This window comes from Vanessa cardui, chromosome 29 (assembly GCF_905220365.1).
Source record: "Vanessa cardui chromosome 29, ilVanCard2.1, whole genome shotgun sequence".
Classification (NCBI taxonomy): Eukaryota; Metazoa; Arthropoda; class Insecta; order Lepidoptera; family Nymphalidae; genus Vanessa; species Vanessa cardui.
This window is the reverse complement of record NC_061151.1, coordinates 183052-200223: the sequence shown is the minus strand read 5'-3', so window position 1 is coordinate 200223 and position 17172 is coordinate 183052. Positions and strand designations below refer to the sequence as shown.

At 37.2% G+C, this 17172-nt stretch overlaps 1 protein-coding gene across 2 annotated transcripts in view; it reads left to right on the top strand.

Moving 5' to 3' along the window:
• LOC124541892 (scavenger receptor class B member 1) overlaps window positions 1-15122 on the top strand; it is a 105803-nt gene extending 90681 nt beyond the window's left edge. For both annotated transcript variants that reach the window (XM_047119804.1, XM_047119805.1), the window contains 7 exons: window positions 7098-7304; window positions 9385-9611; window positions 12604-12761; window positions 13357-13478; window positions 13561-13686; window positions 13769-13911; window positions 14871-15122. In XM_047119804.1, the coding sequence (XP_046975760.1) occupies window positions 7098-7304; window positions 9385-9611; window positions 12604-12761; window positions 13357-13478; window positions 13561-13686; window positions 13769-13911; window positions 14871-14982 (1095 nt within the window). In that variant the 3' untranslated portion in view covers window positions 14983-15122. The remainder of the gene's footprint in view (window positions 1-7097; window positions 7305-9384; window positions 9612-12603; window positions 12762-13356; window positions 13479-13560; window positions 13687-13768; window positions 13912-14870) is intronic.
• The last annotated feature ends 2050 nt before the right edge of the window (window positions 15123-17172 follow it).

Below are 17172 nucleotides of genomic sequence, written 5' to 3'. Positions count from 1 at the left end.
TACCAATGTTATGAGTATCACATTTTCTCATGAAATCCTTAATATTTTTTCGTACATACATAACATTAGAGAATATATATTGAGAAGCAACAGTCAATATCTTGATTTCTTTAAATTTATTCCTTAACGATTCTTTAGCTCCTAGGTTGTAGATTGCGCGAATAGCCCTCTTCTGTAGCACAAATATGGTATGGATAGCGGCTGCATTGCCCCACAGCACAATACGGTATGACATTATACTATACATATATACATATAAACCTTCCTCTTGAACCAGTCTATCTATTAAAGAAGACCGCATCAAAATCGGTTGCGTAATTTTAAAGATCTAAGAATACATGAGGACAGACAGCGGTAAGCGACTTTGTTTTGTACTACGCAATGATAATGCTTAACTTTGGCTGTATTTCTCTTGTATTTATCTCACGTGTAAGTGTGATGAAATTTTAAGCTGTGAAGCAGTCTAATTAGCGAGCAGTTTCATTTGGTTTTCTTAATAAAAAATAACTCCATCGTATTTTCCTAAAAAACCTTAATTTTTTTTAAGAAAACTATTTCTAACTTCAAAATTGTACTCAAGTTTGTATTCTCTAGGCACTCCTAAGTCATTCATACGATTGCTCATTCTTGGTAGAAGTTTTTCTCATATGTCAAGATGAAAATAAGACCAAAAATATTTTATTCATTTATCGCCACGCCTGGCTATAGCAGCGCTTTACATTTGAGCATCTTAATTCAAGCTTTGATTTAATTACTAAGAAATAAATATCATCTTATTGATTGATTTGTACGTTACAAAATGATCGATTCACACATTCTTATAGTATCCGAACTGCAGCAAACAACTGATACAATATATGTGTGTTTAAACTAATTACGTAAACCTATTTTGGTTTCGATTACGATACAATACATAATGCAACAGGTTGTGTTAGCTGATTACCAAATAAATATTATTTGTACAGTCGGTAACAATTAATCACGTTGCTTGGAATTTAAAGCAGGCGGCGGTTTTATAAAAAAACGATTTGAATATCATATATCAATGATGTCGCAGTCAGCTATGCAGTTCCTTTGCTAGCATATATACATACATATTTATGTATCTATATATGACTTAGTACGACGAAGTTATGCTCGATCGTACGGAAATACATATTATGTATATAAACAAATTTTTACACTACACTTTTCTATTAATTCTTTTTTTTATATTCTATTTTTGTATTTTATTAATTTTGTGTTACTTTTTTTTGTTTGTGGTGTGCAATAAAGTATAATTCATTCATTCATTCATTCAAATTAAGAATCTTAACTTGATTGTGGGGCTTTGTGCACACTCCTCTTGTTTTCTGCCCACTCGAATCAAAATAAAAATATACTTTATTTCACTAGGCTTTTACAAGCACTTTTGAATCGTCATTTAATAACTATATAAAGTGAAGCTACCACCGGTTCGTAAAGTAGATTCTACCGAGAAGAACTGGCATCTGCAAATAAATTCAATGATTGAGAAAAATACATGTATACATTACATAAGCGTAGAGCTGAGATGGTGCGCTGCGGCCAGACGGGGCGCTCCGTTGCACAACACTGTTATAAGTTCCGCTGTCTCCGTTCCGTCTCAGAGCACGCGGATGCTGTACCCGCGCCCACATTGAATTATCCTATTTGAATATTTCGTGCCGAGAGAAAACTCTGACCATTTCCGACTTATAGAAAGAGACCAATTGGAGAGGTAATTAGGTCATTTAATGTAGTGGTCACCATTAGATATAGACGTATGTAAGTAATATTAACCTCTTTCGCCCCGGCTTTGCACAGATGCAATGATATGACGTCGCAGTAGAATCTTCTAAAATTATCAGTGTTTCTTTGCTATATTGTTCATGTATTACATACAAAAACCTTCCTCTCGAATCACTCTATCCATTAAAAGAATCGCATCAAAATCCGTTGCGTAATTTCAAAGATCTAAGCATATATAGGATAGAATATGATGTGAGATGTGCCTGTAGTTACACTGGCTCACTCAATCAATCCAGTATGCAACAAAGATTATTTGACAAGTTGAAGGTCACACATTCAACTCCGGGCATACACTAATTTGACAAGGCTAATAAATCTAATAATAAATTTAATTGTATGTATGTATTTAATGCTTCTCTAAGAAGCACGTCGTTATTCACTACTGGAATTGAAAATGGACACGATTGAATGCAAATCATTTTAAAACGCTGCTCCATGTTTATATTCCTTAAGTAATAAATATAATTATAGTCATTCTCACTCTGATGTGTATATACAGATTATAAACATAATCTTCCCACAAGACAGTCTTAAATGCGATTAAAAGGCTTTTAATTTAATTTTGAATTCTAATATATATCAATGTAATTATAATATTTAAGAATTATTAGGGGTTGGTAGTCGTGTATTAGGCAAAAAAATAACCTATGGCTTTCCTTGGACTTCAAGTTTGCTTCATACAAAATTTCATCAAACTCGCTTCATCGGTTTGTTGGTCGCGAAAGAACGTCAGACAGACAGACAGACAGAGTTAGTTTCACATCTATAATATTGATAGTATAGATATACAAACACTAAATGTTACACAAATGAAATACACAAGAGGCTTTTGGAATAATAAACAATGTAGTTCCAATAACAATTAAAATACTTAAGATTGATACTAAATTTACTTTATTAGTAATAAAATTAACAAGACGCTCTCGATAATAGACTTATAATATTAGTATAAAATACTTTATCTAAGTAAAAATATTAGTTATGAGATTTCAAATACGATTTGCAAAAATCCTTAACAATTAAATCATCTTTTAATTATTTGGATTGGATAAGCACAAAAAAGAAAAATTATAATTAGTTTATATACAATAGATCTATATAAGCATAGAACCTCCCCCATTTCATAAATATAATAAATTAATTAATATAAATATTGGACAACATCACATACATTAGTCTGATCCCAATGTAAGTAGCTAAAGCAGTTGTGTAGTGGATAATCAGAAGTAACGACTACCACAAACAATCAGACCCGAGACAACATAGAAAACTAATGAAATTTATCTATATCGACTCTTCCGGGAATCGAACCCAGGATCTGGCTGACTACTTGACCAAGAAGGTCGTTATACCCTCGGTGGTTTACAAAACTAACCAATGTCTCGGTATTCTACTATCGCCATGGCAAATTTCATTCATATCGATGCAGCAATTTAAGCGTGAATAGGTAACAAACAGTTACTCATTTATACTAATGGTTTTAAACGTTTTGTATAGACTAGTATAAATGCCATAGCCGGGATCGTACCCGCGACCTATAACGCTCGCGTCGTCAGTAACCGGTATGTTAATATAACAGTGATCACGTTTTGAGTCATTGTTAATTCATACGGTTTGTTCACGCACAAATACCGAGCCGTGTCGTCGGTGACCATGGATTCGTGCATTTGTGGTACTGGTGGTCACCAGCGACCGCCCATTGGACGATATTCTGTAAAACATTCGGCTGATAGCATTTTGAAATGACAGACTGATATATCTTTTACTATATTTTATTTTATTTATTCTTTTATTGTACACCACACTGACAAATTAAAATAAATATAACATAGATTTGGCCTTGATAGAACAGCATTATCGCTACATAGCGATCTCTTCCAGGCAACCAACCAACCAATTTTTTATTCAAAATTAGTAAGATCAAAATCAAAGTATATTTAATTCAAGTAGGCTTTTACAGGCATTTTGTATCGTCGTTTTAGAACTATATCAAATGAAGCTACCGTCGCGTTTGGAATGATTTCTACTGAGAATTTGTATTTTACAATCATATATATATGTAATATAGCCTGGATATCAACAAATATTAACTCCACGCTTTTTATCATATCATGTTCATAAATATTCTTTTATATCATAAGGTGAACAGCTAATCGGGCCACCTGACGGTAAGCGGTTATTATAGACATTGGCACTGACAGTAATGTTACCATTTCTTACAAAACCGGCCTATTGGTTCAATCAACATACTGAGACCTTATAACCTGTAGTGTTTTTTTTTATGGTATAGTTTGGGGGACGAGTATATGGGCTACCTGATGGTAAGTGGTCACCATCGCCCATAGACAATGACGCTGTAAGAAATATTAACTATTCCTTACCTCGTCAATGTGCCACCGACCTGGGGAACTAAGATGTAATGTCCCGTGTGCGTGTAGTTACACTGGCTCACTCACCCTTCAAACCGGAACACAAGAATACTGAGTACTGTTATTTTGGCGGTAGAATAACTGATGAGTGGGTGGTACCTACCCAGACGGGCTTGCACAAAGCCCTGCCACCAAGTAAAAAAGATGCAACTAAGTCCCCAATTCTCCTGAATCAAATCGATAATGATTATCCTTAAACAATCAAAACCATGGCGATCGTATAAAATTTCTTTACCTAGCACATACGTGATCAAGGACCTAATCACGCTTAGTGCAATGAACTCACTAATGTCACACCAAAAACAATTCTATGACAACACGAGTAAGACTTATTATCGCAAGTATAAATAATGAATTCATTATAACTAATAAGACGCAAATATATAAGGTAAAATAAATTCTATTGTTAATGAAATAGAGTCGATAATTCTTTGTTTGGTGAAATATTTACATTTGCCTTCGAATAATGTGATTTAATTGTATATATTTAAAGTTGATTTTAGTTCGTACGCAAAGTAATAATTCTTTAAGTAGAATGTTTGTAATGATCAAATGTTTCTCAATAATGTTTGTGAAGTTTATTTCATTAGAGGTTACTTAAATGCAAATAAAGCTGTGCTCACTAAACATACTATGACATACTTAATAAATAATATATATCTGCTAACATTAGGATATATATATTATATATGGCAATATTTTAAAGCCTACACAGATCGTTGGTCTAAGGCAGACATTACAAGCTGTTGCTCTGACATCAAACGATCAATATTCAAATTCTTAGTAACATCCTGCAATTAAGAAGTGTTCCAGTGTTCACCACATTTCAACTGTTGGTGCATCACCTGCGCTACTGTATTTTATTTAATATAATAGGTAAAGAGACGTATGAAATCGTATATTGTTTCTTGGCGGTTCTTCTCGGTAGAATCTACTTTCCGAACCGGTGGTAGCTTCACCTTATAAAGTTGTTAAATGACGATTTAAAAGTGCTTGTAAAAGCTTATTGAATAAAGTATATTTTGGTTTTTGTGTACCTAATAGTTAATGGTGCCTTAAGAATATGGCCATTTTTTACATCATCACTAATTTTGGGAAACCGGTGCTTAAAAAGTCTTCTTGAACTATTAAAATTAAGTCATTAACTGTTAACAAATAACAATTAAAAATAAATCATGACCGTGTGTAATGGTGGCAAGAATACTAGCAGCATTTCCCCGTTGAATCGCAATTCCGATCCTCTGGGCAAACGAACCAGACCTCCTGTCACCAGTGGAGGCAATGAGGCGAGGTGTTAAACTTCTAATGGAGCCTTTAAAACTATTATAAATAAATAAATACATATATAAATATTGGACAACATCACATACATTACTCTGATCCCAATGTAAGCAGCTACAGCACTTGTGTTATGGAAAATCAGAAATAATGACGGCACCACAAACAGTAGACCCAAGATAGAAAACAAATAAAATTTTTCTACATCGACTCGGCTAGGATTGAACCCGGGACCTTGTAGTGGTGTATCCACCGGTGTACATACTACTCGACCACGGTGGTCGTTAATCACTTAGTATTACTCGTAAGTTCAAGAGTTTCAACAAAAGTTTAAGCAAATGGGACAAAAATGTTATTTGGAATATGAGACGGATATTTTGACAAGCAAGATGTGTTTCCTCCAAACAGGTTTCCTCTAAAACTTGTTGATTGTAAAGTGTACAATAAATCTTGACCAACGACCTTTGATTAACGTATTTTTTTTAATAAGAAATAATTCCAGAGAGTTCCACACGTTTGCTATTCGTGATAGTTTACATTTTAATGTGATTTTGAGATAACGTTATGCTGCATATCAGCATAATTTAAGGATATGAAACAAATGACGAAAGCCGGTTATATCCCGCTGAGTATGTTTCGCCAGTTCTTCTCAGATCCGAGGTGTTAAATTCCGAACCAGGAGTAGATTTTTGACTATCAATAAGCAAGTGTAATCACTTTACAATATATTGGACAACATCACATACATTACTCTGATCCCAATGTAAGTAGCTAAAGCTAATAGTGTTGTGGAAAATCAGAAGTAACGACGGCACCACAAACGCCCAGACCCTAGAAAACCAATGAATTTTCTACATCGACGCGGCCGGGAATCGAACCCGGGAGCTCGGAATAGGGTACCAATGAAAACCGGTGTACAAATTACTCGACCACGGAGGTCGTCAACTTCTATATTGAATAAAGATTTTTGACTTGGACTTTTACTACAAATATTTATGTACCTGATGGCTAGCATCATCACCGCTCATAAACATTGGCGCGATTAGGTATTAAAATCATTCCTTACGTCGTCAATGAATTCGAATGGCTATCATCCTCTTGTGATTGGATTGGGATGTAGCGTTAAGAGATGAGATTGCTCAGTACAGATACAACTTGGGCCTGGCGTCCCAGGGCCAATATATGCAAGTTTTCATGTACCTAATACATCTTATCATTCTAAAATATCTATGATATTGCCACTATCTATGCTATAGCTATTGAATGCGATTCCTTACTTATTTCTTCCTATATTGATAGTAGTCTAATAGAGCTTACGTAAAACAATAAAATCGTCTTTGTAATCAGGGTTTACAATCTTTAACTTAATATATTCATTTGTAACTTCATATATTCGTTTATGCCTATTTTGTGTGTGCGAAAGATTTTCGACTAGAAAGTAATCGTGCACATGTTGACTTTAATTCTGATACATTTTAATAAACAGCACAGCCTATGGGACTGGAGGCCTTTGTTACAATATCGGGACATTTACCAGCTGCTTTTATTATAATAATATTAATGTGACACGTTTGTCAACAGAGCGCAACCTCCCAGTCCAAGAACGCGGCACGGTTCCTCCGGCTCGCGATGGCTTCCATAATGGACATCCTCAAGATCAAGCCGTTCGTCGAGGTGTCGGTCGGCCAGCTACTCTGGGGCTACGAGGACCCGCTGCTGAAGCTGGCCAAGGACGTCGTGCCGAAGGAACAGAAGCTGCCCTACGAGGAGTTCGGTCTCTTCTACGGGGTAAGTTCACTTAGAGCATCAAGTGGAATTACCGATAAAACACTTGAACATTTCATCCGCACCGAATAACAACAACAGCAGCCTGTTAATTTCACTTTGCTAGGTTAAAGCCTCCTTTCCCTTTGTGGAGAAGGTTTGGAACATATTCCACCACGCTGGTCCAATGTGTTTGGTCGATTACACATGTGGCAGAATTTCTATGAAATTTGACACATGCAATATTCCTCACGTCTGTTTGTCCTTCACCGCCTAGCACGAGATGAATTATAAACACAATTTAAGCACATGAATATTTAGTAGTGCGTGCCTGGGTTTGAACCCGCAATCATCGGTTAAGATGCACGCGTTCTTACCACTGGGCCATCTCGGCTCGCACCTTGATGTACGAAAATCCATAACAGCGAAATTCGTAAGGCATTCTCTACTCCACAAAATCACACTGAAGAACTAGCTTTATACGCTATGTGCAGCATTTCTTCCAAACCGATACAACTTGGAAACCGTCAAGTAGTTCCTAAGATTGGTGATTGGCATAAGTGATGTTTTATTTATACCGAAGTCAATGGGCCATGTTTCCCACTTACCATCAAATGGATTGGCCCGTCGAACTTTGTCATAAAAATACGAGTATAAGCGGATGGCAACATAAGGTTATACTATACCAGCGGCCCGTCCCGGCTTCGCACGGTTGGTAAATAAGTAGTTTTTTTTTTATATTTTTACCTTTTATTTATGTTTTGTTTGTCGCTTTTTTCCGACATGTTTAACAATTCTCGTTCTATTTCAACTTGTTTACACAAAAACCTTTAATGAATGACATACCTCAACCTCCCTTATGAATCCCTGTCTATTAGGGATAAAAGCATGAAAATCCGTTCAGTAGTTTTTGAGTTTATCGCGAACATACAGACAGACAGACGCGGCTGGGCACTTTGTTCTATAATATGTAGTGATAGCCGAAGGTACGTTTGTGATAACCAGTTCTGAATCCGCTCTAATCGCAAGTCCGTTATTGTGTAGCCAACGACACCGTTACTTTAATTCGTTTACATTTCCGGTTTAATCTATTATATTTTTAGAAATAATTTTCTACATAGAATATATGAATTTGGATATCTTATTAACAATATTATAACTCCATTCTCAAGCAAAGTCAACATATTTCTATCTATAGTCTATTTGTGACTTAACTAAAGCTAAAAACGTTACAAATGTATCTCCTGTGAGTAGCCATAAGGTGTCCTATGTATTAGGACGCCGTCTAAGTGATGTTAGTCGTCGTGTTTTATCTGTAGATATTTACTCATTTTGTCCATAACAAGGACCACAATGAACTGTACAATGTTCATTTTCTGACTTTTCATAGAATACATCGCTAAGATCTCTGTTGTAATGTACATCGATATCTTCGTCTAGCTGACGCCAAACATGGGTTGTATTGTGCATCTTGAACAGGGCCGGATTTAGATTTGTATTACATTAATGTGGATTTTACTAAGACCTTCCCCTTGAATAAGACGCACCTATCAACTCATTTATTAATTACAGTTAACTATATCAATATTCTTTATTATCTGCTAGTAGACGCCCGCGAATTCCCTCGCGTTTGAGTGATTGGTCATGTGTTAAGCAAAAAAAGTAACCAATGTCTTTTCTTGGAGTTGAATTTTGCATCATACGAATCATCAGATTCAGTTCAGCGGTTTGCTCGTGAAAGAGCGAAAGACAGACAGAGTTTCTTTAACATTTATAATATAGATAACATGAAAATATTAGTGAATGACTAATAAGTATGTAAAAGTAAAAGTAACAGCCTGCAAATTTCCCACTGCTGAGATAAGACCTCCTCTTCCATTAAGGAGAAGGTTTGGAACATATTCCACCACGCTGTTCCAATGCGGGTCGGTGAAATGCACATGTGGCAGAATTTCGATGAAATTAAGACACATGCAGGTTTCCTCACGATGTTTTCCTTCACCGCCGAGCACGAGATGAATTATAAACACAAATTAAGCACATACATATAGCGGTGCTTGCCTTGCCTAGCTCGTATAATAAGTATGTACGTGTAACTTTTCAGAAAAACGGCACGTCACCCGATGAGGTCACAATGTTCAGTGGCGCGTCAGACATCACCAAGTACGGTATCTTCGAGCGGTACAACTACAGGGAACGCCTGCCCCACTGGACCACAGACGAGTGCAACAGCATCGCCGGCTCTGACGGCTCCATCTTCCCCCCTCACATCACCAGGAACGACAGCCTCGCGGTCTACGATAAGGACCTCTGCAGACTTCTACCTCTCAGGTAATAAACCAGCCAACCACCAGAAATAAAAGATAGAATAGATCTCCTGTGATCTTTTCCCTATCCTGAGTATCACACACGATTGGTACTCTTTGCTTAACTATTGTGCTACTTAGATCTGTTAGAATAAAATATTTACTTTTTCCTGGAAGAATTACTTTGACCCAACTACAGGGAGAAAAAAAACAAACAAATGAAAGACAAACACATACATATGATAAACACATCCTCGTGCTGAGGATGTGTGGCGTTTAAAAAAAATACCCGTAGCATGCAAACTGTCACCCCCATTTCACTCAAGAGAGGTGAAAAAAAAAAGTGTACATCGGATTTCATGGGCACGCCACTCCGAGGTCCCAGGTTCGTCTGGGTCGATGTAGAAAAAGTTCATTCGATATCTATGTTGTCTCTTGTCTGGCTGTTTGTGGTGCCGTCATTACTTCTGATGTTCCATAACACAAGTGCTTCAGCTACTTACATTGGGATCAGAGTAATGTATGTGATGTTGTCCAATATTTAATATTATTTATAAAATCGGTTCAGCAGTTTAAGTAAGAAGGGGTAACAAAGATACTTTTGCATTTATAACATAAGTGTGGTCTAAAAGTTGGTTAGAGATGTCCTTTTGGAATTGAATCAATAAAGTTTTTAAATACAAAAAAAACTTTAAGTCTTGTTGAATCATTGAAGTCGGTACACGCATTTAATAACAAATCCTCAGTCCCTAGAAGGCAATTCGATACATCAACAGCGGTGATACGAACGCGTGTTTACAAAATCAATTCAAACAATGGCCGTTCCGTAAGCAGTCTGATCAACATAACAATTATGTTTGTCAAATACGTAACACCATAAACATTCGCTAATTATATACTTAACTAGCGACCCGCCCTGGCTTCGCACGGGTGCAATGCTGATACTAAATATTCCATAGAATTTGTATATTTATGACACAGAAACTTCTGATATAATCAGTGTTTCTTTACTATATTGTCTATGTATATATACAAAATCTTCTTCTCGAATCACTCTATCTATTAAAAAAGACAGCATCAAAATCCGTTGCGTAAAATTAAAGATCGAAGCATACAGATAGACAGCTGTAAGCGTCTTTGTCTTATACTATGTCATGATAATGATATACATATGTTGAACGCTAGAGAACACTCAAATAGCTAAGACCGTACGTGTCCAGGGTGTCCCTCTCTTAGGGCGGCTTGTTACTTTTCATATCCAAAAGCAATCCTATTATTAGCTACCCACTTACTCTTCATAATAATTAAACTACAGTATTCATCGTTTTCCTAACATTTCAGTGACGAATCTTTTTGTGTGTGTGTCGAATTGGAAGTTATGTTAAGAATAAGAGAAAGGGTAGTTAACTGCCTTGCTGATCACTCGATCAGCCAGGTTCTGACCTAAGGGTTCTGACCCAAGTTCAGGTCTGGAAGTTAAATTACTCATTAGGAAAATATCAATAGCAGTCCATAGGAAGAGAGTTGCTAGTGTTAGTTTAACATATTATGTAGAAACAAGCATTGTAGTAGAGCGGTAGCATGGACTTCTCTTCTATCGGTCAGATGTCATAGCCCAGTCGGGGGATATCAACAAGCTCTTACTTGTTACTTAAAACATAAAATCAGATTATTCTATTTAAAATTGCAACAAGCAAGCAAGATATTGTTTCGAGCATGCTTCTTGATGCTTATTGAGCTTATGATTAAGTAATTTGACAAAAAAAAGACATGCCGACTTTCTTTCGCCGGTTCTTCTCAGGTCAGGTCAGGGTGCTTCTTTTTCCGAAGCGGTAGTTGTATTTAACTTGACCATAAACAATTAAGTGTAATTCTTCTACATTGAAAGGAATTTGAGTTTGAGATTTACGCCAGCGAACTTTCGAGAGCTATAAGTTCTAGAAGTATCGTGTAATCGTTTCTGTTACATAATCTCGTTGCAAGCTTTTATATGTTAGTTTTTAGGTTAATATGTAACATCGTTATATCTCTAACGATGTAATAATGACGAGGCAGTTATAAATACATTACGGAATTACAGATCCTAATGTCGGGATAACAAGATCGCTTGATGAGTTATCGTTTTCGTTGTGTTCTGAAGTCAGACTCACAGGGAGTTTATATTCAATGACATCCCCTTATTATGGTGGTCGGTGCAAGCCACTTGGACCATGTACCACCCATTATCAAATTTGCAGGCTGAGTGGGTACCTATCAGATATTCCATGGATCATGATTATCGAAGATGGAAAAATCAAACGATTGGATTCATCAGATCAATTCTATTAATTAAAGTTACATATATATTTTGCAATGTATTCGTTTATGAAGACCGGATCGGGTAGTTATATGATATATGATGTATATATGATGATCAATCGTATTTTAAATATATTAGATATCATTCTCATCAAAGTAAATGTAATATATTTACAACTTCCCAAGGTGAGTTTGAAATTAAAATGTCGCTACTTGGTTGTACTAAATGTTGGTACTTGGGCTTTGTACAAGCCCGTCGGGGTAGGTACCGCCCACTAATCAGATATTCTCCGTCGGGGTAGGTACCGCCCATTAAACAGATAATACCGCTAAACAACAATACTCAGAATTGTCGTTCCAGTTTGAAGGGAAGTGAGACATTTCAAATACAGGCACAAGTACATTACATCTCAGTTCCCGAGGTAGATGGCACATTGGTGAAGCAAGGAATAGTTAATATTCTACGTCTACATTTATCTTTGGTCGTTAGGACCGCCTACCTTTTTCAAAAAACATCGATTTTCGGTAATACAATATATTTCTCTTCTTATTATTGTAATGTAAATTGAGTTAAGAAATAGTACTAGTATATAGTACGAAATTCGTGCGTGAACGGTGTACAGAGAGGGGCTAGAATATATACGAGAGTGTCAGGCACTCAAGCCGGTTTCACCCCTGAAGCGCTAGGAGATGTTTCTCATCTGAGATGGTGTTGCCAGATACCTTAAGGACGTGGAGTCGGCGGCCGGCGTGCAGGGCTTCCGGTTCACGCCGCCCGAGGACGTGTTCGCCAACGACGAGCACAACAAGTGCTTCTGCCCCGCCGGCCCGCCCTGCGCGCCCAACGGACTCTTCAACGTTTCGCTGTGCCAGTACGGTGGGTGGAGTTTTATTTGCCAGAACAATATTACAGCTCTATATAGCGTTACATTTTGCTTTAGTTTTAATTACGTCTAGTATTTTTATAATAGACTTATTTTATTTGAAGTATTTAGAGATAGGTCACTTGTGTGTACCAACTATCTCATAAATCAAATTAAAATATATTTTATTTAACTAGGTTTGTAGAAGAACTTTTGAATTGTCATTGTACAATATATTTTTAGATATACACCGGTTCAGAATCTAGATTGTATCGAGAAGAACTAGCAAGAAACTAAATTGTTGCTCTTTTATCTTTCTTTGCAGAAAATATTTTTAGTTAATATAAAAATAATGGTCACTTATATATACAAAAAATAAAAAAGGACCCAAAGAAGATCCTTGTAAAACACTTATCTTAAATCTTAAACACAGATCTTCTACTAGGCCATATTCCATGGGAACTTGTTTATTTGGTTAATACTCTACATCACATAAATAGAGAAATTAACCTGAACAAATACTTTCTAAATATGATGTATACACTGAAAATAAGAGCCAAAAGTAATATCGAGGGCACCCTAAACATGCAACCTGTACTGCATTTCCAGATTCCCCCATAATGCTGTCGTTCCCGCACTTTTACCTGGCCGACCCGCGCCTGCGCGACGCCGTGGAGGGCGTGTCCCCCCCTGACCCCGAGGCGCACCGCCTCTACATCGACGTGCAGCCGGTGAGTACGCGCGCCTGACGGCAGCCACCACCACCGCTGTCACTACCACCGTTACCACCACCACTAACGCGTCCCCCCGCAGGAGATGGGCACGGCGCTGCGGGCGCGCGCGCGCATCCAGATCAACCTGGCCGTGTCGCAGGTCGTCGACATCAAGCAGGTCGCCAACTTCCCCGACATCGTGTTCCCCATCCTGTGGTTCGAGGAGGTGAGTGCCCGCGCCCCGCCCCCCCTGCCCCCCCCCCCCCCCACACACACACACACACACACACTAACGGCCCACTGCGCAGGGCATCGACGAGCTGCCGGAGGCCGTGTCGTCGATGCTGCGGCTGGCGACGGCGCTGCCGCCCATAGCGCGCGCGGCGCTGGGCTGGGGACTGTCGGCGCTCGGCCTGCTACTCATCCTACTGGCAGTCACCTGCCTCATCCGGTCAGCCCCAACATGACGTTCTTATCTACACTAATATTATAAAGAGGAAAACTTTGTTTGTTTGGTTGTAATGAATAGGCTCAAAAACTACTGGACCGATTTTAAAAATTCTTTTACCATTCGAAAGCTAAATTAATCCCGCATAACATAGGCTAAATTTTATTTTGAAAAAAAAAAATAGGGTTCCATAAGATATTTTGGGTTTTTCGGACAAAAAAGGAAAAAATCTACCAAATAAGTTGATTTTTTGCGTATGATGCCTAAACTATAAAAGATAGAACTATAAAATGTTCTAACTCCGGTCCTTAGAGGTCATAATGGCTTCCGACCCTAAGAACCTCATCAGATTCGTGGCTGATGTTGGTCTGGCTGAGGCGTTGTGATCACGAATTTGAGGTTTATCACAATAGATCCAAGCGCCGGTTGCAGTAATTCTTCAAATGTGACCGTGCCTCAGCAGTAGGGATATTAAAAGACTGATTATGAACCGTTATCTACGCGGACGAAGCCGCGGGCGACCGCTAGTAACTTATAAACCTATGACGACCTCCGTGGTCGAGTGGTGTGTACACCGGTTTTCATGGGTACGCCACTTGGAGGTCTCGGGTTCGATTCCCGGCCTAATCAATGTAGATTAGATTATAATTAGTTTTCGATGTTGTCTTGGGTCTGAGTGTCGGTGGTACAGTCGTTACTTCTGATTTCCATAACACAAGTGCTTTAGCTACTTACATTGGGATCAGAGTAATGTATGTGATGTTGTCTCATATTTATTTATTTATTATTTATAAACGCAGCCCAGCCGTGGGATACTAAAAGGCTTTTCTCGTATTAAATTTTCTGTATCTATCAATCATCTTAGATACAATCGACTATTGTTTTGCTTACGTTATTTATTGAGATTCGAATACTCTAGGAGTGCCTGCGATGGACTCGTTTTAACTTTTATTCTGCGTCAGGTCGTCCCACCGTCAGAGCACCCTGCGACTGGAGGGCCATGCGGTCGCCAAGCCGCCCCCCGCGAAGACCCCCAGCAAAGAGAATGGCTACGAACTAAACAACCGGAGATAACGTGTAAGGGGCCGCACATCGCACGCGTGTGCAACTGTTTTGCCGACGCTACTTCTCCCATCTCATACGAAACTTCCGCGTGTGAGTGGCAAAACTTTAAAGCAACAAAACAGTTACACACAGGCATCATAGCGTAAAAATTATAGATTAAAAAAATTATATCAAATTCTATGTATAAATACTACCGTTAACTGTGACACGTAACGACTTTTTTTTTATTAAATAGGATTCTAAAATTGAATGCGATTCAAAATCGGCGGGAAAAATGACATTTGTTTATTTTTTAGCATTTTTACTCGTTAAGGAACCACCTTTTAACATAAATATTATTAGCTTTTTTTAAGTTATCTTCCAACGAATGTGATAATTCAAATTTAAGATTCGAACAAATTATTATTTTTTTGTAGTTTTTAAATTGACATTCGGAAAATTATGACTGTATTTTTAATCTGTAAATATTTTTTTATCTTCGATCGGGCTTCGGGTTGCCATTATGAAAAATCTCTTCGGTTTTAAGGCAGGTAACACATGGACGCTGGGAGGGGAACGCGGAATCTCAATCTACATGTTTTGTTAGAGAGCGGAATCAAATACATATCTCTGAATAGACAAAACGCGTATAAAATAATATTGCGATACTACAGAACGCTACTAGATTAATTTTGTAACGGTAATTAAATTAATTTTGATAGCTTTCAATTGTATAACAAAATAACTAGCATTTACAACGAATATTTGGTACTATTCGACGTCTAATATTTTTATATACTATGCGACCAAATACAGTTTAAATTCAAATTGAATCAATAAAATTTATATTATTATCAATACTTAATACGTATTAAATTAACAAAATCCCACTAAGACACTGTAGAATAACAATAAATAAATAATTTGCTATCATACTCCATGAATGCTTGCAAATTATACAAACAATACTGACACTGACATTGACAATGTAGTTCTTCCGAGTAGTCTTGATAGTAGTAGCGGTGGTTTCGCGTTCGGTTCCGAGCGTCGTTGTAACATACATACATACCGATAGACTAGTCTGTATCCGTCCTTAGGTTAAGGTGTACTTTACTTTTTTTACCAATTAACTTTTTTTTTTATCTTAAACCTGTCAAGGTATGGTGTTATAATATTATTAGTCATATTTAAAATGATTTTATTTCTTCGTTATATGTTTTACATCACGAGTTATTAAATAACTTTATATATTTGGATTTGTTGATGTACTCCCGACATACAATGAAACACGGACTTACTGACATAAAAACCATTATTTTTTTTTTCTAATGTCTTAGATAAAAAAAATGACATTCCCAAATAGTTTTTTTTTTGTCAAATATTGTAACAGGTAGTTAGGACGTTTTGCCGTTTGACTATCTACATATAAACTGATTGACACAAACAGAGCACATACTTATAGATATGATATAATATAGCAGTTGCAATTTCTTTCCTGCAGACTACCTACTGCCTTGCTAACTATAGACCGGCAAACTTAAAATGCGCGGACTAACTTAACTCTAATATGGAAAAGCGTGCTCAGTAGAGTTATGTATATGTTGATAATTATCTTCGTTTAATTATAATTGTTACTATCTCAATAGGCATTAATGAATTAAATCGACTTTTTTATTCTTCACGTGCGAAATTTTACGTCGTGAGACAACCTACACGCATAAAAATCTGATGTATGAACAGAGAACGGTTATATTTCGCATCCTGAAAACGTAAGTCCCTTTACCAGCTGTGGGGCGAAAAAAAGATTCGACTACACATTCTCCTCAAACGAATTCTCGTAACGCAACTGACATGACGTAAGGGTGACGTGTGACGTCACTGAGGACTCGATATTGACGTGTAACTGACAGCTGTCAACTGTCATGTACTTTCAACTGTCTATACATCAGACGTGTCAAATTGACATCCAATCAAATGAAAAGACGGCAAATGACGTCACGATTGAGCGATTTTGATATTGAGCTCTTGTTCAGATGAATCTTGACTATGAATAAAACGGCTCACTCTTACGGGCCTTGACTATAAAATTAAAAAAAAAAAAAAAACATTTTGTAACGAACCAGAATTTCTTAATATGAATAAATAAATTTTCTTTGTGACGAAATGTATTTTTGGAATGTTTTGCATTTCAAAAGCTCTTTGCTAACACTTAACAGCACA